Source organism: Aphelocoma coerulescens, chromosome 28 (genome assembly GCF_041296385.1).
Source record: "Aphelocoma coerulescens isolate FSJ_1873_10779 chromosome 28, UR_Acoe_1.0, whole genome shotgun sequence".
Taxonomy (NCBI): domain Eukaryota; kingdom Metazoa; phylum Chordata; class Aves; order Passeriformes; family Corvidae; genus Aphelocoma; species Aphelocoma coerulescens.
In genome coordinates, this window is record NC_091041.1 from 2,524,149 (window position 1) to 2,546,493 (window position 22,345).

Consider the following 22,345-nt stretch of genomic DNA (forward strand, 5'->3'; position numbering starts at 1 on the left):
GCACAGCCCCATTGCCTCTCAAGCCCATGGAGAAAACTTCCCTGTGGGGTCAGGATGAGTTTTCTCCAAACAGCACATCCCAAGGACCTGAGTTCCAGCATCTTCAGCTGCTATGCCCAGCTCGGAGGAGAGGTGCATGTCCAAGGGTGGAGGAAACTCAGGAGATCTCTCTGGAGCCTGTTGGATGGTCACTTGGTGGATAATTGGCTGCATGGTCACACTCTTAAGTGTTGTGGTTGGCGCCTCGATGTCCAAGTGGAGACCAGTGACAAGTGGTCTCCTCAGGAGTTGGTACCTGTGCTGTTTTATGTCTCTGCTGGTGATATGGACAGTGGGATTGAGGGCACCTCAGCAAGTTTGCTGGTGCCACAGAGCTGGGTGGAGTGGTCACCTGCTGGAGGGAAGGGATGGGGCATCCACAGGGACCTGGAGAGGTGGGATTATGCCAAACTCATGAAGTTCAACAAGGCCAAGTGCAATGGCCTGCCGTGTGCTGGGACAATCCCAAGCACAGACACAGGCTGGATAAAGGATGGGTGGAGATCAACCCTGGAGAGAAGGATTGGGAGCTTTGATGGATGAGAAGCTTGATGTGACCCAGCCCTGTGCACTGACAGCTGGCTTGGCTGTACCCAGTGCAGGGCTCCCGTGGGAAGCCTGGTGAGGCTTTCCATGACCCCCTGTTTTGGGAAACCTCTGTGTGGTGGCACAGGCACAGCTTTCCCTGCTCTGTCACGAGCAGGGCTGGCTGTGGCTCTGCAGGCTGGAACATGTGTTTAACAACAAACCCTTGCAGACATCATTTGGGACCGTCTGTAGCTCGCTCTTAAAGATGTTTTAAGACTTTGCTTTGTTTTAAGACTTTTGATCTCCCTGTAAGCTCAGCCTCTTCAACTTTTAGAATTTATTGGGATTTGGTTTCAGCTATGTAAGGCCACTGGTTGCTTTTTGGTCTGGGTTTTTCCGTTGGGAGCCAGCTGATGGGTCATCCTTTGGGACATCGGGGTATTTGAGATTATTTTTAGCCTTTAATTGGCTGTGATCTGTACTTGGAGCCGCAGAGTGTCAAGGGCTTTTCTCTTTGTGCTCTCAAGAAGCTTTCCTTTCTCTTTCATCTGGATGCAGCTGTGTTTCCCTTCTGCTCACAGAGCGCAGAGTACGTGGGGAAACCATTTCCAAGGACCATCCCAAAGGCTGGTGGGGATCAGGGAGCAGCACCCGGGGATGCCGGCTGCTCCAGGACACCTGGGCCCTGTTCTGAGCAGCACCATGGACCTGTTCCCTGACCTTCACCATCCACTTCCCTGCTCCAGGCCGTTATTTTTTTTTTCCCCCCTCTTCTTCCCTTCTTTTGTCTTGCCCCGTTTAGCTGTAACCTCTTTCAGGCAGGAACACGGTGTGTGTGTTCATATAAAGGGCTGAGAACAATGTGCCCCAGATGGTTTGTACAAGTGCCTTCTCGGCAGCAAAGGGGTTTCATTCTACAGGAAAGAAATTCTTAAAAATACAACTCCTCAGCATCTTATGCTTGCAAATGTGGGCAGGAACTTCCCGAGCCTTGATATTTTGGTCCAAATCAGAGACACAAGGGGTAGCACTACAACTGCAGCTTTTCTTCTTTTAAGGAAAAAAAACAACTCCCCCCCAACCCCAATTCCCCTTTTCTCACCCTTACGTCTGCAGGCAAAAGCTTGTAAATGTCACTGGAGCAGCTCTGACCTGCTTAAAACCAGATGGCAAAGAAAAAGGACCCAATATTTCAGAGAGAGCACTATGAACTCCCTCCTTGGGAATCAGAGGATGTGTGGGCTTGCCCCCTTTTTGTGGCACTTCTTGTGCTTCTGAGGTTCTGTTTTGGGGCTGCTGAGGCACTTGCACTTGCCTGCAGTTTGTTTCCCTTCCAGGATCCCTGGCTCGGAGCACTGGCACTGCAAACACCACAGGGCACTGCTTATTTGCTTTAAGACCACAGCTTGCTTTGGAATTTCTTCTGCCAAATTTGAGGCAAATTCATTTTTTTTCCTTATTCATCCCACTCCCTCCCAAAGAGAGAAACAAGTTTTCTTAGTCTCATCTTGCATCAGATTTGATTCCAGGCCAACAAATCCAGCCTAGAAGGTGCTTTCCTGAGGCTGCTTGCCTCGCTGTGACCCTTTGGGTGAGGATTCCTATACAAAATGGAACGATGTGACATCAGTTTTATCCAGGGAGTCCTCCTCCCGTGGTGCCGCTGCCTGGGGAGGATGGGTCAGGTCTGGGTCCCTGTTGTCCATCCAAAGGCTGCTGTGTTTTAACAAACACAGGGTTTTTTTGCTCCAGAGCAGTGGGAGTCCTGGGATTTTACCAAAAGTTTCTGTTTCTAATTAGGTTGTTCTCAATTTTAAAGGCCAGTGATCCCTTTATGGCACAGGGTGGAAAACCTGAGCAGTCACTGACATTGCACAGAGGTGGGTTCTGCTTTTGTCCTGAGGTCCAGGGAGCCACTGTGTCTCCTTGGCACTCCTGGGATGAGAAGATAAATTCCTCGCAGCCCTTGGCTCATCCACAGGGGAGGCTGGTGGGCAGAGTGCGAGGGAGCATCACTCGCCCTGGCCTGACTCACACGGATGCGGTTCAGGGACTTCCTGCTGCTCTGACCGCCCGGCTTTGGGAAAGGGAGAATTGCAGCATGGCAGCCCCGGCACGGGGGGCTGGGCTGTGGCCTCGCTGGGTGTGAATCTGGCCCAGATGCCTGAAATTGGGGTTTGGAGCCAGGCCCCTGCAGGAGGGGCTGCTCCCGAGGCTCCCCAGGAAGGACCAGTCGTGCTGTGCTGCTCCCCGCGTTTGTCTGGGCTGGGAGAAGGCAGCACAGTCTCCCTGTGCTCACAGGAAACAGGATTTAATTTTTCCCTTCTGTCTCACTTCATTGTCTGAAATTCCCTTGCAGAGGCTGGCCCATAACTCTTCAAAGAAAATAATCCCAAGCGCTGGGGCTGGAGCTCCCTCGGCTCTGGCTGTCGGCCGCCTGACTCTGTGCAAACAGTCTGGGCCTGGAATCCCCTGGGACTGAGCATAAAGGTCTGATTCAGAAGGAAAGCAGGTTATGGAGCAGCAGGGCCTGTGCATCACCAGCTGCTCCCCTTTCCCAGTGTGTGGCTGGAGCCATGTCCAGGGAAGGCGGCTCCCGAAACGCCGGGCGAGAGCTGCCTGCTCTGGGAGCTGGGAGGCCATGGGAGAATGGCTCCCGGTGTCCTGTGGAGGTGGGAGAAGCATGAGGAGGTCGGGAGGGCAGCACCATGTGCTGAACCCGGAGCGGAAATTATTGGGGGAGCAAAGAATGAGCAGGATGTCACGTGTGGGCCGTGCGCACTCGGGGCTGGGGCAGAACAAAGCTCAGGGAAGCCCTGCTCCTGCCGCTCCCACCCCGCTTCCTGCTGGCACGGAGATGCTGCTGGGGGAAGGGAGCATCAGGGCAGAAGCCAGCCCGGGGCTGCCCACCTTTGGGAGAGCTGGAGGGCTCCGTGTGCCTCAGATTCCCTCGGCTGAGGTGTGCTGGGTGCAGCAGGATGGTCCCCAGGTGTTGGTGTCCTGGGGGTGGCCTTGGAAGGCCAGGCTGCTGTGCTCTAGGGATGCTCCAGAGGTGTTGGATGGAGGCTGGAGCCTGTGGGGGCAGGAGGGGGCTCCCATAACACATGAAAGCCCTATTCCCCTGTGCTTGAACAGGCAGGTCCCACAAGCGGGACCCCAGCACTCTGTGCCTTTGGAGCAGCTCTGGTCCCTCCTGGAGAGCAGTGGCAGTGTGCCAGAATGCTGTGGAGAGTGAGGATTCAGTGTCAGGAGAGGGCTGGGAGCAGGACAGCCTCAGGGAGCTGCCTCAGGGGCTGTCGTGCCCCTGGACCTTGCACAGCCCCTCCTTCCCCCTGCTGAGCTCTGGCTTTGGTGTCTTTTTCCCTCTGTTGCTCTTAGAGCTCCCACATTTCCCCCTGTGCACCCTTGAGCACAAGAAGCTTTTTTTTGTTATTAATAGCTATTGAGAGCCAATAAGAAGTTTTATGGGGTTTGGCCAGGCGTCAGAGCTCGCAGTGTGTTTATTTCCTGGAGCCGAGCACTGGAGGGGGTGGTTTGCTTGGATAACCCGTGGGGTTAGCGGGAGTCTGCGGCGCTGGGGGCTCTTGGGAGGCTTTGAGTGCTGTCACAGGGGCCCGGAGAGGAGCAGAGGAAGGTGGTGAGGGGGAGAGTGGGGCTGGGAGGGAGCATAAAGGAGGGATGGGAGGCTGGTGAGGGTCAAGCTGGGAGCAAAACCAGAGTGGGGGGGAAATGGAGGTGTGTGGGTCTCTCCTGTGCCCTCCCTGTGTGCACCCGCCTCCTGCTTAAACCCCCTCTGCCCATGTTTAGCTTCCTGACTGTCCTTCCTGCCTCCCACACAGGCATCCCTGCAAGGAGGGACCCAGCCTGACCTTCCCCCAGTGCAGGGGCAGTCCCACCCTGCTGGAATGCTGCAGGGAGGGAGAGCACAGCTCCCTCTTGGGCACCTGGTTTCTTGAGCACAGAGCCGGTCAATGGTTCTTGTCATCCCAGTCTTGTGTCCAGAAGGAAGCAAGGAGCTGGTTTGGCTTTGATGTTGGGCTGTTGTACCCATGTGAGCACAGGCAGCTGCACTGGGATGTGTGTGGAGCTGGTGTCATGGAATCATGGAATAGTTGGGGTTGGAGGAACCTTTAAAGGTCACCTCATCCAGCCCCTGCCATGAGCAGGGCTGTGCACACAGAAAGGAGCTCTCTGATTCAGGGGGCTGAGCTGAGTCCTGCCTGTTTGTGGGAGCCGAGGGGAACCCAGATAACCCCACCAGCAGCGTGGGGCTTCCCAGTAACCTCACTGGGAGCACATGAGGCAGGCAAAGCACTGCACCCCTGAGCAAACAAGCTCCCTGAGCATCCATTGCTCTGGTGAGTGCCACAGCATTGGCCCAGGCTGCAGCCAAGGGGCCTCACTCCCAGCTTTGCAAATAAAATCAAGATTGGTTGATAAGAGCAGAGGAAGAGGCAGTGGGGTGTTAGTAAGTTCCTGTTTGCCAAGTGGGTGTTTTCCCCCAGCCCAGGTGAGCTGTGGTGGGCACCTGAGTGTGGCTTTTCCCCAGAAATAATGTCCTGGGCAGGGCTGCTGGCATGAGATCCCAGCCCACCACAGCAGAAGCTGGTGCTGGGGTGGGAAGTGCTCCAACTCTCCTGGCCCCTGCCCCTGGATCTGCAGGGACCCTCCCAGCCAGGTGAACATCCTTTCCACTCTGTGGGAAGCCCCACGCCTGGCATGGTGTGCCCATAATGCTGGGTTCACATGTGTCCTCTGCTCTTGGGGGCTCTCAGAGTCCCTGGCTGGTGCTTCTGAATGCTTCCAGAAGCTGCCAGCAGCCCTTCCCCGTGGGGACAGTTTTGTTCCCACATCACTCTTAGCTGGCTCTGACATGGCTCATCAACCATTTCACCTCTGGCCAACCAAGCTTTTTTAAAATTCATTTGTTTATTTACACCAATATCTCAGGCATGGGGCACTCTGGGATGATCCTGATGTTTATCCCAGCTTCTCCCACCCCTCAACTGCAGCACTGTCATTGTTGTAGGAATCACCTGTCTGCAGGGATGGTGCTGGAGGGGCTCTGTGGAGCTGGGGGCAGGAGCCCAGAGCCCACAACCCTCTGCTGTCCTCTGCCTCCTCATACTGATTTTGTCCCTCTCCTTTTCCACAGCTGGGAGACCGAGGAGCTGCACTGGGAGGACCCTGTCTGCAGGATGTTCTCTCCACCAAAGAACTCCCTGTGACCGGCGATGATGACAGTCCCGGCGGGACCTTGGGAAGCACTAACATTTCAGTAGCCCAGCACCCGTGGACGGCCTCTTACCCCTCCTTACCCTCCAGACCCCAGCCCTCCCACCGCTCACCGGGATGGTGTATTAACCAAGAAGAACCCTGCTTCTTTCTTCCTCACCCTTCCATTTTCGGCAGCTCTGGGATTTGTATGGCAGCAGCGTAACCGTGGAGAGGCCGGGGTATCACAAACTTATGGATTTTGATAAGAGAGGAGGGAAAGGGGAGCTGGAGGAAGGTAAAAGGATGTCCAAGACAGGTGGAGGAAGGAGTGGTCATGGAGGCCGGGGTGCTGGAACCAACTCGGGAGTCTTAATGGTGGGTCCCAACTTCCGTGTCGGCAAGAAGATTGGATGCGGCAATTTCGGGGAGCTCCGTCTAGGTGAGAAGGGTCGTCTTTGTCCTCATACTCACTCGTGCCAGGACTGCCCTGGCATCCTCCTCCTGCAGCAGGAGGAGCTGGCACAGGCTGTGGCCATGGGCACCACGGTGCTGACCGGCCACACAGAGTTGAAGCGTTGCCCCTCGCTGGTAGCTCTTGTTCTGTCACAGAGGTTCCACTCCCTTAATCCTTTCACACTGTGCTTGACCTACCAAGGCCCATCCCAGCCCAAAGGACTGGTTGCAGAGGTGTTTCCCATCTCCTCCCCGTGCCTGTCGCTCTCTGGGTCTGTCAGGGAGAGCGCTGCAGTTCGAGTCTGTCTGTTGTAAGTGGTGGTGGCCGTGGAGATCTGGGTGTCCCCCAAATCCAGGAACACTGAGTGAGGAATGATTCAGGAAATGCCACTGTGTGCTTACCAGATCTCACCCCACTTGTGCCCTGGATGCTCCCCTTCCACTGTGCCTCGGGACAGGGGATGGAGCATGGGGGCCTGAGGGATGTTCACTCTGCTGGGACAAACATCTGGGGAGGAGAATCCATCTTTTATCCTGGGTAAATTCTTCAGTTGTTGAAACTGGTTGTTTGAGAGACTCTCCTGAAATTCCATTCAGGGCAGAGAAAGGGAGGAATAAAACCCAAGCACTTTGCATGGTCACTTTCCATTTTGAACCAAGTTGATCAGAAAACTCCTCAAGCAAACTCCTGTTTGGAGGGTGGGGAGGTTGCTCCTCTCCCAGGACTGGGAATGTCCCTGGAGAGTCAGCAAGCTGTTAACCCTTTGCTTGGCATCAAGCAGCTGGGAGCGGTCTGGCAGTGCCAGGCACCTCTGCACCAGCAGCACAGTCTGGCTGTCTCCAGGAATTCCTACTGGACGTGTGGGTGGAGTCCCTGCCTGTAGCACTGTAGCGCTGTCCTTGGCTGTGAGTGCTTTGGGAAGGGGCTTGTGCTCTGGGAAGAGGGAAGAGAGGCAGTCCCCAGAGCCTGTGACAGCCACAGGCCTTGTTGCTCCGTGATATTTTAAGCAGCGCCTTCTCAAACCGAGCTCTGAGCTAAACCTGCCCTGACCGTGGGCCCGGGGAGGAGCCGCGGCAGCCCCGGCTCGGGTGGGGTCAGTTCCCCACCTCCCTGTGTGGGGAGTTAATGTCAGCCCTTCCCAGCGTGACAGACTGGCTGGTGCCAGGCTCGCCCGCCCCGTCCCTGCGCTTCCCGGCGGGATCGTGGCATAATTGCTGAGCTGGGGAAATGCTCTGGTTAAAATCCAGCCGAGCAGTTCCCAAGTTCAGCAGCCGAGGGTCTGTCTTCTCTGTCATGAAGAGCTCTGAGCCTTCCTCCAGACGCAGGGCTTGCGGAAGGAGAGGTATGGGGGGATTTTGCCGCACCAGCTGCTCCTTTCAGTTCCCTGGGTGGATCTGGACACTCCTGCTGCCGGTGCCTCCCTTCATGGCCAGTGGACAGAGAGCCCTGAGCTGTGCAAGCTCCACCTGTGTCCTTGCACCTCCTTTTCCTTGCTTGCCAGTGAGCATCCCGCAGTGGATCCATGTTTTGGGGTGAGCTGGATCCCAGGATCCTGTTCTATGTGGCCGTGTTGCTCTGCCGTGCTCAGCACTGAGGGTCAGTGTGACCCCCCTGCCTTGGCCTCCCCCTCATTTTCCAGGGGCAGCACCGAGGGGACACGAGTCTCACATGGATCTGAGGAATGTCTGTCAAACTGACAGTCAGGCTGCTGCAGGGACCTGGGAGCAGTTGGGCTCGGTTTGCTCGTGGCTGGAGGGACAAGCAGTGAGCTCTCGCTCCGGGGCTCTGCAGTGGTCGATGCTCACAGTGAGAGTTTGTCCTTGCCACCAGCAAGAGAAGCTTCCAGTCCCTTCACGTGGCTTTTTTGCTCTGTCACACCCTGCAGTGCCTGGCTGTAACGTGGTACAGGCCTGAGCACAAGATCGCATCGCGGCAGTGGAAGCCGCAGCGACGTGGCTTCTCTCCTAAAATCACATCTCTCTTCCTTAGGTGTGCCTTCGAACTGCATCAGGGCTCAGGAATGCTTTCAGGATTTAGGGATTCCTCCAACTGCAGATGAATGGCAAGGGACCAGAGGGCTCCTGCTGTGGAGTGGTGACATGAGCAGGGATGCTCCCCAGCTCTTGCTGGGCACTCAGCTTTCCCCTGGGAACAGAGAATTCAGTCCTCAAGGCTTTAGAGGCCAAACTGTAGCTCCGTGTTTAAAAGCTCTCAGCTCTTCTTTGGTCTTTTTCCTTTCATAACAGAGGCCAGGAGATCTTGCAAAAATGTGCCTGGAGGTGACTCCTCCTGCTCCCAGTGGTGGGGATGGAGGAAGGGGACACTGTCTTCCTCAAAAAGGTACCACATTGCCCTATTTCTCCACCACACTGAGAGGCATGTGGTGATCTGTCCTTAGGGTGCCTCAGCTGAGCTGCCCCAGGTAGAGATGAGTGTCCACCCATGTAGGAGGTGTCCAAAATCAAAAGTGATCTGTTTAAAGATGAAATATAAAAAAAACCAATTGGCATAAGGCACTTGTGGGAAGCCAGAAGGGGAATGACGTGGGCAGGAGTTGTGGCTGCCAGGGCTGTGCGTTTGGATCCTGCTTCTCCTTGTCCCTGCTGGCCTTGGCATCCTGGGCAGTGCAGGGACGTGGTGCCAGTCCCAGTCTGGCAGTGCTCCCAGCCAGTTCCACACTGGACCAGCATGACTGGAGAGCTGTGCTGGGAGCTGGAGCAGGGTGGCTGCCCCAGCCCTCTGGCCCAGAGGGGCAGGTTTATGTTGTGCAGGTGTTGGGTCCTGTTACCTTCTTATGTCCTGGAGCTTCACCCTGAGCTGGTGAGTGCTCGTCCCTCCCCCTGCCAGCCTCCAGCTGTGGTCCAGCTCCTCCTGGGCCTTTCCAACAGCATCCCTGGGCAGTGCCTGCTGCCTGCAGCCCCCTGAGCTCCCCCTGCCCATGTGCTGCCCACGTGCTGCCCACAGCCAGCCCCACTCCGTGCCAGGGTGGGACACTGCCCTCTGAAACACAAGGCAGCAGGACGCTGGTGGCGGTGGGTGACCGGAGTGTGGCTGGTGGCTCGTGTGCCCTGGCCCTGGGCACAGCCGAGCTGCAGCCCTGCCAGCTCCCTGCCAGCTCCCTGTGCCCTGGGAGCGGGGCCAGCACACTCACAGAGAGGATTTGTTGGAGCAGGTTCCCCTTAGCAGCTGCTCAGGAGGGCTTGGGATGGGCTGGGGCAGGGGGAGAGGAAGAAAACCCAGACATTTAAGCAGAAAGGTCAAAACTGAGCCCAAAGCACCTGGGTGCTGTGCAGGTCCTTCCCTTCTGCAGGGCTGTCTCAGAGCCAGGAATTGCCTGGTCCTGCTGTGCTCCCTGAGAGCCCCTTCCTGAGCCTGTCCCAGGGCTGGTGCTCCTGCCAGGCTGTGCCATGGAGCTGCCCCAGGGCAGCCTCAGCCTAGAGCAGGGTGCAGGGAAGGATGGAGGACCTGGCAGCGGCTGCTGCTTCTGTTCTTCCAGCAATAAACTTCTGCAAGGGGGCTTTTTGCAGCTTTTCAGTGCCCAGCTTGGAGCCCCAGCAGCTGTTTTCCTTGAAAATTAAAAGCTGGAAGTTAATTATCTTTTAAAGTGAACTCGGGATCTTGGAGAGAAGAGTGGGGAGTGGGTCTGGGCAGTGTGTGAGCCAGGAGCAGGTCACTACTACAGCTGGGCCAGGGCTGTGCCCCAGCTGTAGGGTCACGTGCAGGTGCTGGGGACATTCCCAAGCTCTCCTGAGCTGTGGCTCTTGGGCCTGTCCTGCTGCCTCCCAGCAATTCACAGGGAGTTCACAAAAGGTGCCTTCTGAAAATGTGTCTGGGGTCAGCTCGTGCAAGGACACCCTCCTTGTCTTGGGCTCTGCAGAGACCTCCCTCTGAGCACCTGCAGTGTGGCCAAGGGCTCGGCCACCTCCCAGAAGCTGGAGCCATGGACCCACCACATGCCAGAGGTGGCACATGGGTGTCTTTGGAGGCTTTGGGAGAGAGGAACCCTCCCTGCTGCTCCTGCCTCCTTTGCTGAAGACTTGGACTTCTTTTTCCTCCTGGTTGTTCAGAGCCTCCTCTAGAGGAAGGTCAAGCTCTAAAATAACATTTTTCTTCTGATGGTGTTAAACCCCAGTGTTCCACAGAGCTGTTGTTGCTTGGCCTGGTGCAGCCAGTGTGACTGGAGCTGCAGTGCTGCCAGGGCTGGGCCCGGCTGCTTTTGTGTGGAGCTGCCTCATCCCGTGTTCCTCCACTGCATTGCCAGGGATGGGGAAGCCAAATTCCCATCCAGGTGCCCCAGCACAGCTCTCTGCTGCTGCACAAAGGGTCCCGGCGTGGGCACTCTGGTGCTGTGCCACGGGCAAGGGACAGCCTCAGTGCTCACTTTTCCCCTCACAGCGAGGACACTGAGGGGCTGGAGCGTGTCCAGAGAAGGGAACAGAGCTGGGGAAGGGTCTGGAGCCCCAGGAGTGGCTGAGGGAGCTGGGAAAGGGGCTCAGCCTGGAGCAAAGGAGGCTCAGGGGGGACCTTGTGGCTCTGCACAAGTCCCTGACAGGAGGGGGCAGCCGAGGGGGTCGGGCTCTGCTGGCAGGGAACAGGGACAGGAGGAGAGGGAACGGCCTCAGGCTGGGCCAGGGGAGGTTTGGGCTGGGTATTGGGAAAATTTCTTCACTGAAAGGGTTGTGAAGCACTGGAACAGACTGCCCAGGGCAGGGGTGGAGTCTCCACCCCTGGAAGCCTTCAAAAACGTGTGGATGTGGCACTTGAGGACATGGGCTAATGTGAACATGGTGGTGCTGCTGCTTGATGGTTGGACTGGTGATCTTAAAGGTCTTTTCCCACCTTAATGACTCTTTGATTCCATGATTCTAAGCTGCTTGGATGGGAACCCAGCTGGGAGCCCAGCGCAGAGCCCGGCTCCTCCTGGGCTGCCGTGGCGTGCAGGAGCAGGTGCCGGGCGCCGCTGCCAAATCCCTGGGGAGGGGACAGCAGGGAAAGCCACCTCTGGCTTTAACACCCCCAGCCCCAGGCCTGGCTGCCTGCTCCCAACATTGGCCCCGTTCTGATCCCACACGTCCTGCAGGTGCTGGCAGCTGGATTCAGAGACACCTCCGGCACCGAGCCGGGCAAAGGCCCCTGCAATGCAAATATTTGCTTTCTGCCGCCCATCTCACCACTTTTCCCTTTTATTTCCTTTCAAAAGCACCTTTTGTGCTGCAAGTCCTGCCTGCTCTAGTCCTCCCAGACACTCCCTGGGCTCTGGCACATTTTGGGTGTCAAAGTTGCCCCCTTGTGAACACTGGGCAGAGCGAGTGGCTCCAGGAGCTGGAGCGGTGAGTTCCCTGGCGTGGAAGGAATCCTCCCTCCTTACTCTTTTGCTTTTTCTTTTCTGTTGGTTTATTAATCTCATGACAGGCCAGTTCTGCTCTTTGCACCTTTTTTAATTTGGAAAGGGGAAGCAGAGGGTGGTGATTTGACCAGTCCATACTCTCTCTGCTCCCCATCTTGTCCATCAGCTGTGTCCAAGCCCCCCAAGGAAGGGCTGAACCAGGGGAGTACCAAATGATCTGGACTCATTTTTGGGCTGGGAGAATGCTGCCAGCTCCAGAGCCTTGTTGCTGGTAGCTTTCTGTGCCAGCGAGCCACAGGGGTCCCGTGTGGCAGGGACAGGATAGATGCCACTGTGGGGGATTCTCCTGCCTCCATCCCTTCTCCCTCCCTGCTGGGCTGAGTCCCTTTTGCAGTGTCCCTCTGGCAGTTTTCCTACCATGTTATTTTTTTCCCCCTTCAGAGCCTGCCTGACCTCAGGGAAAATCCAGCTGTGAGTTTTCTGGTCGCATGTTGCTGCCCTGAAGGCAACAGTAATTGTTTTGGACTGAACTGTACAGCCCTGTGGAGCCATGCACAGGTCTGGGGGCGTCCCACCTGCTCCCCAGGAAATGTCAGTCCGTGATGGGACGAACCTCCTGGATCTGGCACACACTGTGTTCAGCAGACATTCCTTCCTCCCTCCCAAATCCCCTCCTCCCTAATCGCTGTGAAGGGATTTGCTTTATGTAGAGGCAGGAGACGTAGTGGCTTGGCAGAGATCCCCTGGGATGGGAGAGGGTCAGGGAGGCAGCAGGATTGAGCCCCTCCTTGGCTGCAGAGCCCATCCTGGGAGGAGCCGCTCCATTAATATCTCCCATTCATCCCTCTTCCCGTAATCCCGCCGCCGACTGGCGTTCAGCAGCTGGCTCTGATGTCACCCGGCGAGGATTTATTGCTGCTTCAGGTGGAGAGCAGCAGTCAGAGCAGATGAAATCTTACGCCAGGAGGAGCTTGTTCCCTAAGCAAATTGCTTGGAGAAAATCCGAGGAGACAGATGCAGCTCCATCAGATACGCACATGCCAGGCAGTGGGATCGCTGGGATCTGGAGTCAGCTGGCTCTGGAGGGAACCTGCTGCCCTTAACTCCCACCTGCCCGGGCTCCTGTGGGCTCTGGCACAGAAAACACCCGGAGCTGTTCCTGCAGACCTTTAATCTTTGCCTTTATGGGCCTGGGCAGAAGTTGTGCTGGCACTTCCCAGGTGTGTCCCCTTTTCCTCGACCCCCTGGTTTTGGGGGGTTGTGGAGGCACTCTGAGCTCAACCTTCCTGTGGTTACGGGTGTGAAGAGTCCCATGCAGGTGTGGAGCCCTCCAGGGGGTCATGTACAGGGTGCTGGGTGCCATGGCTGCTCCTTCAGCTCCCCTGGGCACTCCCTGCAGCCTTCAGCTCCTTGTACAGTGTGGGCCATGCCATGGGCCTGCTCCTGGCTTCCCTGTGCCCTTGGGTGGGCGGGAGCATCCCCAGGGATGAGGCTGATTCACACACACACACAAGTGTGTGCCATTCCCAGGAGTGACCCCAGCTGTGGGGGAGAGATTTTCACCTGCCTCTGGTGCCCTCAGACCACTGCCAGCTGCCCCAGTGCTCCCAGGGGTCCTTCCTCCCTGCCGCCCTCTGTGGGGTCCCACTGGCCATAACTCGGTGTCCCCCAACTCTGGCTGTCCCTCTGTAGCCCCCTCTCCCTGTGGGGCTGTGTCTGGGAGAAGCACCAAGTCCCAGCCTTGTCCCTGCCTTGCTGCTGCCCCTCCTATCAGCCTTGGCTGCAGCCCCCAGGAGCCTGCCCATCCCAGAGGAATCCACATACCCCACCTGGGGATAATTAACAGGCATGTCACAACTCCCCACAGTGGGTTCTGCTCCCTGCTGTGCCTTGAGGCCCCTTCAGGTGTCGTGGGAGCTGCAGAACCTGTTCAGGATGTTTGTGAGCCCAGGAGCCCTCAGGGACAGCAGCGGGTGTGTGGTGGGGGTGATGCAGGGACTGCTTTTCATCTTCTTTTTGTGTCTCTCCCTGCAGGAAAGAATCTCTACACAAATGAATACGTAGCTATCAAATTGGTGAGTAGCTGTCAACCCGGGGAGTTCCTCCATGGTCGGGATGGGGGATGTTCAAGCCATTGGGAAGGAGGTTTCTCCCCCTCCCCAGGTGTTGGGGTGGGTGGAGCAGGTTGGGATGTGATGGATGGGTGGATGGATGACTGTTCAGAATCGAGGGCAGGCTGGGAACACACGTCACTGCAGATGGGGTGGTCCGGGTCTGGGCAAGAAGAGCTGAGTCTTCTCCCAGCCCTCACTGTGGCCTGTGCTGTGCTCAGCCAATGCCAGCAGCAGAGGGGGTGGCCCCACTGGTACCTGCTCCCATTAATGTTTTCCCCTCTCCGGATGGGATGATCTGGCTCCCATATGGGCTGATTTTCTCTCATCATTCCCTGAGCCTTCATCTCCATTTTATACCCATTGCTCCCAACCCCAAATGCTCTCAGTCCAGCTGCTGCCAGCATGTGAAGGAGGTGTCTGACACCAGACCCCCTGAACATCCTGCTTCCTACTTAACTCTTCTCCTTTCTCTCCTCCAAGGAACCCATAAAATCCCGGGCCCCCCAGCTGCATCTGGAGTATCGGTTCTACAAACAGCTCGGCAATGCAGGTACGGGGCCGGGCTGAGCTGCCCCGGGGAGCTGCCTGCCAGGGGCACTGCTGGCAGAGAGGCTTTCCCTAAATGTGACTCTGCAACTTCGCTCCCAGCTTGAGCTCCTGCCCATCTGCTCCGCAGGGAGAGGCTGGTTTTACGCAGAAGCATCGTCTCATCTTTGATCTCTTTTGATTTAGTTCTTTCCCCCCACCGCCCCCGCAGCAGAGTCAGGGATGCAGATGGAGCTGCCTCCTTCCCCCTGCTGCCGAGAGCAGAGCCAGGCTGGCTGTGCAGGGAGGGCAGCGCAGGGACATCCCCCCTCTGCAGCCCCTGTCCAGCAGCAGCGTGGCTGCGACACCATGGCCCTGCTGCAGCCCTGCACAGCCCCTGCTCCATCTCTTGCAGAAGGAATTCCTCAGGTTTACTACTTTGGCCCCTGTGGGAAGTACAACGCCATGGTGTTGGAGCTGCTCGGACCCAGCCTGGAAGATCTCTTCGATCTGTGTGATCGGACCTTCACGCTCAAGACCGTCCTGATGATCGCAATCCAGCTGGTGAGTGCAGCACCTCCACCTCCCCTGCAGCCCTGCACAGCTCCCCTGGCCCCCCTGCCTGCCCCGGGCAGCAGGGGATGTGTGGGCACCATGCTTAGGCAGCACGGGCATCCCACAGGGAATGGGAGAAGGATGCTGGCACATCCCAGCCCGGCTCACCCATATCTCACCCCCTCCCTGCTGAGGGAGGGCTCTTCTCCCCCTCACAGCCACTCTTTGAGCCCAGACAAGCATCTGTGTGCCCAGAGCCTCTCGCTGTGCCCAAGGTGCTGGCCTGGGGCTGTCTCCCATGGTGGGAAGGAGCCGATGTGCCCGTCCCTGGGGCTGGGGCCAGGCTGAGGGGAGCAGGGGCGAGGCGGCCGGAGCAGGGCCCAGGGCAGGAGCGTGCAGGACACGGGGTGGGTCTCTGCTCTGGCACTGATGTCTCCTCCTGCCCCAGATCACACGGATGGAGTATGTCCACACCAAAAGCCTGATCTACAGAGATGTCAAGCCAGAGAACTTCCTGGTGGGGCGGCCGGGCAGCAAGCGGCAGCACACCATCCACATCATCGATTTTGGCCTGGCCAAAGAGTATATTGACCCCGAGACCAAAAAACACATCCCCTACCGAGAGCACAAGAGCCTGACAGGGACAGCGCGTTACATGAGCATCAACACCCACCTGGGGAAAGGTGTGTGGGCACAGGCAGCCAGCCCTGCCCCCTGGCTGAGGGGAGGGACTGGAGGGCAGGGGTGCCAGAGGTGGGGCTGGGGACAAGCTGCCTCTCCTGCTCTTCAGGGTGCTGGCAGGACACATGGGGTGCTCCAGGACCTGGAGTGGGGGAGACAGGGCCAGTGGCTGTAGTGGGAACTGACCCATGTCTCTTTTTCTCCATGCAGAACAAAGCCGCAGGGACGACCTGGAAGCATTAGGGCACATGTTTATGTACTTCCTCCGTGGGAGCCTTCCTTGGCAAGGCCTCAAGGTAACTGCCAGCTCCTGCTGCCCCTGGGCACGGCTGCCTGTGGGCCTGGCTCTGCCCTGGCCTGGAGAGGGGGAAGGTTTGGCCCCTGGAGTGTTGGAGGGTTGGCATCCCCCCAGCTCTGAGCTGCATGCCAGGCCCTTGCTGTGCTGAGCAGCTGCAGGTCTCCCTGTGTCCCCCCACTGTGTGGGGGTCTCAGCTGCTCTCACAGTGGCTGTCCTGGAAACCCTGGGGTTTGCCCTCCAGACCTGCCCTGGGCGGGGAATTCCCTGGGAAGGAGTTACCTGGGAAAGGGGGTCCAAGAAATCATACACGGTGTGACAGCACCCAGTGCCTTCCCCCGTGCTGACCCTCCTTGTCCCGCCAGGCCGACACGCTAAAGGAGAGGTACCAGAAGATTGGTGACACCAAAAGAGCCACCCCAGTGGAGGTGCTCTGTGAGAACTTCCCAGGTGAGAGCACTGCCCAGCCCAGCCCCCAGCCCTGAGCCCCCTGTCCCCTGTCCCCCTGAGCCCCCGTGTCCCCGCAGAGGAGATGGCCACGTACCTGCGCTACGTGCGGCGGCTGGATTTCTTCGAGAAGCCCGACTATGACTACCTGAGGAAGCTCTTCACAGACTTGTTCGAGAGGAACGGTTACGTGTTCGACTACGAATATGACTGGGCAGGGAAACCTCTGGTGAGTGCTGAGGGACCCCAGGGAGGAGGGGCAGGGGGGTCGGTGGCAGCAGCCAGGGAGGATGTGGCTCTCAGCCATCCTTGCCACACACTGTGTCCGAGGGATCAGCTCCACCCTCCTCACCGGTCACCAGCTTCAGGGCTGTGACATGGGAATTTGAGGCTCCTGGAACCAAGGGGACCCCCAGCAGCCAAGCTGGCACCTTACTTTCTGCCATGGGCACATTCCATGGACTTGCTGCAGCCAGATACCAAGCATGGCACTGCTGGGGTGGGGGTAGGGGCTGGGATCAGGCCCTGGTTCTGGGGGTTTTGCATGTTTGGCCAGAGGCTGGATCTGGCTACAGGGTGCTGGGAGGGCTCCGTGCTGCACTGACATTGTCCTTGTGCCCCCAGCCCACCCCCATTGGCACGATGCACAGCGAGGTGCAGGTGCAGCCCTCGAACAGAGACAAAGCACAGCCACACACCAAACACCAGGTGAGCAACGGCACAGCCCGGCCGGGGCACGGGGCCATGGGCATGGGCAGCTCGGGCTGCAGCTCCAGGGACATGGAGCCCAGCAGGGGTGGTGGCAGGGGCTGGAGCATCGTTTTCACTCAGTGCTGTCTGTGGAAAGAGTTCCCTCCCACAGCTCTGGGTCTGTGGCGTGCCAGGAGCCCAGGGCAGTGCCCCTGGCAGAAGAGGGAGGAAGCACTGTGGGGGCTGTAGCATGACTGGGGGTGCCAGGCCTGGACATCAGCTGGTGAGGGTCCAGCCTGAAGTGTGGCAGAGTGCTTGGTGCAGGCTGAGCCACCTCTGCTAAGGACGGTGTCCCCACGGAGTGACTCGCTGCTCTGCTCGTGGTGCCCTTCCATCGATGGGACAGTGACACAGGACAAGGGAGGGCAGGATTGGTGGGGCAGCTTGGCAACATTTTGCCCCGTGCTGGGGCTGCCTTTGCTCTGGGAGTGGGCTGGGCACAGGGAGCCTGGGAAGAGCTGTGTGAGAGAGGGGCTGAGCTGCTCAGAACTGCTCCAGTGCTGTGGCCTGTCCTGCCCTGGTGCAGGACACGTCTCTGGCACTGCTGCCACCAACAGCAAACCTGGTGTGTTTCCCAGCAGTCCTGTACAAACCCTTGTCCTCCCAAACCTCCCTGGGGGCAGAGCACCTGCAGAGGGGCTGGAGCCAGGGGTGCAGCGCCCTCTCCTCCCCAGGCTGCTCCTGCCCAGCACAGGGAGCCTGGCACAGCCCTGGCTCTCACTGGCAGCGCTTCCTAGGGAGAGGGAAACATCTTCAGATCACCTCTGACTCATTCTGGGAACTGGCTCCCAGTAAGGTCTGCTCTCTGCCTCCAGCACTAGGGAAATGCCATGTTGGACATCCCTTCCCCAGAGCAGGGGGAAAAGCAAAGCACAGAGCTCCCAGAGCGTGGGAGCAGTGTCCAGCCTGGGGACACAGGGTGTCCCTGCAGCTGTGGGGCTGTGCCGTGCTCGCCGGGGGACGGTTTGGCTGTGGGGCAGCCGAGCCCTGGAGGAGCAGCACAGCTCGTGCCACACAGGCCCCGCCGAGCGCTGCGTCGTCCTGGGGACACGGTGTCACCTGGGCCCGGCTGCGGCCCTGGTTCTGCTGCCCCAGCTCGCTCCCAAACACAGCCACTGGCCCTGCTGGGGCTGGCCCTGCTCCGTGGAGTGGCCCTGCTGGGGGCTGGCCGTGAGGGCTGTGTGTGTAGGTGGCAGGGGGACACAGACCCCCAGTGTCACTGCAGGGACCGCTCTGAGAGCCGCCGGGACGGTGCTGCACGGGTGCCCTCCGCAATCACCAACTCGAGCTGCTCCGGTCATGTTTTTGCTTTTGCATGTCTTATTTTCTCGACTCCCTTTGCCACTTCTCCCGCCCCTTCCCTCCACTTCTCCCTTCTCTTCCCCATTCTCCCTCTTTTCTTTTGTTTCTTTTCATTCTGTTCCTCCTGCCTGTCGCGAGCAGCCGCCCGAGGGGACGGAGTTGTGGGATCCTCAGGCCGGTGGGCAGCCTGCCGAGGAGCCTTTGGGAGCTCACCTGGCAGCCGGCAGGCTCGGGGGGTCCGTGCAGGTACACAAACCACGCGCCTGGGGCAGGGGCGGGTGCGGGAGGGAGCGGAGCCACCCTGGGCCTCGTGGCCGCCCGCGGAGCCGGGATCAGCCCCGCTCCCCCGCCCCGGGGCCACACATCCCGGGGTCCTGCCCCGGCTGCAGCACGTGCTGCCTGTCCCTGTGGTGCAACGGGACGCTCACGGCTCACAGACGAGGCTGGTGCTGCTTCCCGGGGGCTGCTGGGCTCCCTTGGTGCTGCCACAAGGGTGGTTGGAGATGGATGGATGGATGGATGGATGGATGGATGGATGGATGGATGGATGGATGGATGGATGGATGGATGGATGGATGGATGCCACACTGCGGCACGGCAGCTGGGTGGGCATCGCTCTGCCCCCAGTGCCACTCCTATGAGCAGGGACTTCCCTGTGCCTCCTTGACTGGAGCCCTGGCTCCGAGTCCTGCTTCTCCTCCCTTCCTGGGCTCTCCTTGGCCATGTCCCCCTGCCTCGGTCCTGTGCTCGCGCCGTCAGCCCCGTGCTCGCCGCCCTCGCCGCCTCCTGCCCGCTGCTGCCGCTCAGCCCTACCTTGGCCTGGGGGTCCCTCCCGTATGGATGGTGGGACATCCATGCCGGGTCCCCTCGGCTGGGCCTGCGCTGCTTCCTCCGTCTCTGCTTCCTCCCCACCGCTCTTGCTCGTTCCTGCTGCTCCGCAGTGACTCTGCTGGTGCTCGGCCCCAGGCTTGGGCACAGCTCCCGCTGCTGCAATCATGGGCCGGGCACTCCGTGGTGCCAGGCAGGCCGTGGGGCTGGGCACCCTGAGGGACCAACCAGCTCGTGCCCTGCCTCGCTCCTCCTGTCCCACATTCCCTTCCTCCTCCCCGCTCCCGCTCCGCAAACCCTCCTGCCGTGCTCCGCCTGCGCCCGGCACCGCGGGGGTGACGCGCGGGGGTCTCTGTGCTGGTGTCAGGGGCTGTAGCCTGACGTGGCCCTGCTGGCTGGGCACTGGCTGTTGGGTGGCAGCTCCTCCGTGGGGCTGGGAAAGGCTGAGGCTCCTCGCTGGGGCTGAGCAGCTTGGAGAGTGTTTGGCCTGTGCATCCCCAGGGAGCTCCTGGCTTTGCCTGTGGGCAGCAGGCGCAGGCTGGCGGTTCAGGCACCTCCCCATTGCCTTGGTGGCTTGGAGGTCCTCCTGGCCCCGGCACTGTGGCTGACCCTGCTGCCCTGGTGAGCGGGCAGGAGCTCAGGGATGCCTGGGCCCGCAGGGTGGGCACTGGGCTGAGTCTTGGTGCTGGGAAGCCGAAGTTGTGTCCAGATGCTCAGCTGTGGGAAGGGCTCCTTGGAGCTGTCAGCTTTCCCAGGCCCTGTCTCCTGCCCATGCTGGAGCTGGCTGCCACCAAGCCCCTCTCCTGATGCAGGGGCTCCCAGGAGCTGGGATCCTTCCAGGGGCGTTGGCTGAGGGGCTCAGAGCTCTCTGTGCAATGGGGCTGTTGGGGAGAGCTCAGCACCGAGGCCAAACACGTCTGGGCGAGGTCTGGGCGAGGGCACCATCCTGACACCAAGGGCACCTTGGTGCTCCCAGGCAGAGCTGGGTGGTCTCCTGGGCAGCTCCTGTGCCCTGTGGGGAGGGGAAGGGCTGCAGAGCCCCTGGCTGTCCCTGCTGACACTCATCTCTCCCCAGGTGATGAGCTCCACCAACGGAGAGCTGAACACAGACGACCCGACGGCAGGACATTCGAACGCCCCCATCACAGCCCCCACCGAGGTGGAGGTGACAGACGATACAAAGTAAGGCCCCGGCCTCACTGCCCCTTTGCCAGTGCCAGGCTGGAGGAGGGGTCAGCAGCTGCCGTGGGATGCCTTGTCCAGTGCCCTCTGGGGAGCAAGAGCCCAGCTGTCCCCTGGCACCCCACGAGGGGTGTCCCTGCAGCACCACCCCCAGCCCTTTACACCTCACCTTGTCCAAGGCTCCTGCACAGCGGGGCATGGACGGATCTGGGACTGCTCCTTCTCCACAGCCCTGGCCTGGCCCTGGCTCTTGGCCACGTGGCCGGCCTTGTGTGCCATGGTCAGTGTCACTCCCCTGGTCAGCGCCCCTTGCTGTGGCAGGTGTCACTTTTGGTGGCCGTTGTGCTCCCAGTCCAGCCCCTGCCGTGTACCAGGGGCACTTCCCAGAGCAGCTCTGCCCACGTGGGGCTCACCAAGGCACCGAGGGCTTTCTGTCCTCCCTGACCCCGCAGCTGCTGCGCCCTCCGTGCCATGGCTCAGGCACTGACAGGTCCCCTCTGTCCCCAGGTGCTGCTGTTTCTTCAAGAGAAGGAAGAGGAAAACCACCAAGCGTCGCAAGTGAGCTGCCGGGGCCGGACGGAGCGGCGAGCGATGGCTCCTCTCCCTCTGGCCGTGGCTGGATCTTGACCCGCGGAGCCAGCGGCCCCTCGGGCTGGACGGGGACTGGGGGGCCGGGCCGGACGGGCTCCCCCAGCGCCCCACGCGCAGGTGGGGAGCGGGGCCTCCCCAAACTGCTTGTCCTTTCCTCCGCCACTTGTGGCCGTTTACTCGAACCAAGCTCAACTTCGCTGAAGTTCCTGCGTCCGTCAAACAGAAAAAAAGAAAAAGAGAAAAACCCACGGCGTCACTTGCTTTGAGTTTATAACCAGTCTGAAATGGGGATCAACTACAGACTCTGACCCGTCGCTGTCAGAAGAAGACGAAGACAATTTCGAGAGCAGTGGGCTAAGGAGGAATTTTTTTTTTTTTCTGTTGCTTCTTTGTCTCTTAAGTTAATTTAAAGTGAGTCTCGGTGCAGAGTGCTGAGTCGTCAGTCTTTGACCGTCATCTTCAGTGTTACCGAATTCTGCTCTTCCTTCGGGCCCCGCCCCGCGTCCCCCGCCGGGTCCCCCTCGGTCAGGCCGTTGGTGGCGAGCGCTGGGCTCCGCTCCGGCCCCGCTCGGGCGGGGAGAGCCGGGGGCGCGCGGGGCGGGGAGAGGAAACGCGTTTACAGTTCATTTACGATGCACTTTTGCGAGCAATACAGGCGCCGTCCTGTCCCGCCGAGAGCAGGTCAGAGACTCCCAGGGGCTGGGGGACACAGGGACAGGGACGGCCGAGACCAAAGGGACCCATGAATGGCGGTGGCAGAGCAGGGAGGGGAAGCAAAGTAGCCTCGTCTCTGGTGCTGCCGTGTCTTGGGGCCGGATGTTTCCAAAACAGCTGTAGGTGTGGGCAGGGCTTGATCGGCCTCTTGGTTTTACAGCCTGAGACCCCCCGAGGCCCCGCAGCCGCTCCCGGAGGGCCGGGGCCGGGTCAGGGGGCCGGGCCGGGCGGGGAAGGGCGCCGGGGTGGAGCGGCTGTGCCAGCGTGGAATCCCCCACCATGGCATCCTCCCTCCATGGCATCCTCCCTCCATGGCATCCTCCCGCCAGCGCCAGGGCCCGGCCGCTCCTGGGGCGGGGGGAACTGGAGGTTTTGGAACTGACACACGGACACCCCGCCCCTCCCGTGCTCCTCGCCACCCCCAGGGCACTGCAGCTCCCCACTGACTGACCCCGTGCGCTGTCGTGTGTATTGATCGTGACACATTGGGGGGGGACACACACTTATCTTTACCAAAACCCTGTTGTTCTGCCCCAAGAGAAGGGGCTGAGGCTGTGCTGGGGGGGCGGGGGAGGGATGGGACCATCTGTGGCTGCTTCGAAACATTTGTCCAAACTGACCATCTCGGGGGGGGGGGGAGGGCTGGAGACCCCGGATTGTGGAGGGGCTGGGGGGGGCGTGGGGTCTCCCATGGGGCCGTGCCCTCCCCAGGGCCCCTCTTCATCCTAAATTCGGGATTGACCCCAGCTTTGGCATGTCCGGGCTGCGGCAGCCAG

General features: G+C 59.6%; 1 protein-coding gene across 2 annotated transcripts in view; it reads left to right on the plus strand.

Moving 5' to 3' along the window:
- CSNK1G2 (casein kinase 1 gamma 2) overlaps positions 1 to 21,283 on the plus strand; it is a 41,896-nt gene extending 20,613 nt beyond the window's left edge. The window contains exons 2-13 of one of the 2 annotated variants that reach the window (XM_068996830.1): positions 5,723 to 6,223; positions 13,620 to 13,660; positions 14,180 to 14,249; positions 14,640 to 14,788; positions 15,228 to 15,462; positions 15,671 to 15,756; positions 16,121 to 16,205; positions 16,283 to 16,431; positions 16,827 to 16,910; positions 18,396 to 18,500; positions 20,158 to 20,264; positions 20,772 to 21,283. In XM_068996830.1, the coding sequence (XP_068852931.1) occupies positions 6,037 to 6,223; positions 13,620 to 13,660; positions 14,180 to 14,249; positions 14,640 to 14,788; positions 15,228 to 15,462; positions 15,671 to 15,756; positions 16,121 to 16,205; positions 16,283 to 16,431; positions 16,827 to 16,910; positions 18,396 to 18,500; positions 20,158 to 20,264; positions 20,772 to 20,826 (1,353 nt within the window). In that variant the 5' untranslated portion in view covers positions 5,723 to 6,036 and the 3' untranslated portion in view covers positions 20,827 to 21,283. The remainder of the gene's footprint in view (positions 1 to 5,722; positions 6,224 to 13,619; positions 13,661 to 14,179; positions 14,250 to 14,639; positions 14,789 to 15,227; positions 15,463 to 15,670; positions 15,757 to 16,120; positions 16,206 to 16,282; positions 16,432 to 16,826; positions 16,911 to 18,395; positions 18,501 to 20,157; positions 20,265 to 20,771) is intronic. The other variant, XM_068996829.1, reaches the window with a different exon arrangement.
- The last annotated feature ends 1,062 nt before the right edge of the window (positions 21,284 to 22,345 follow it).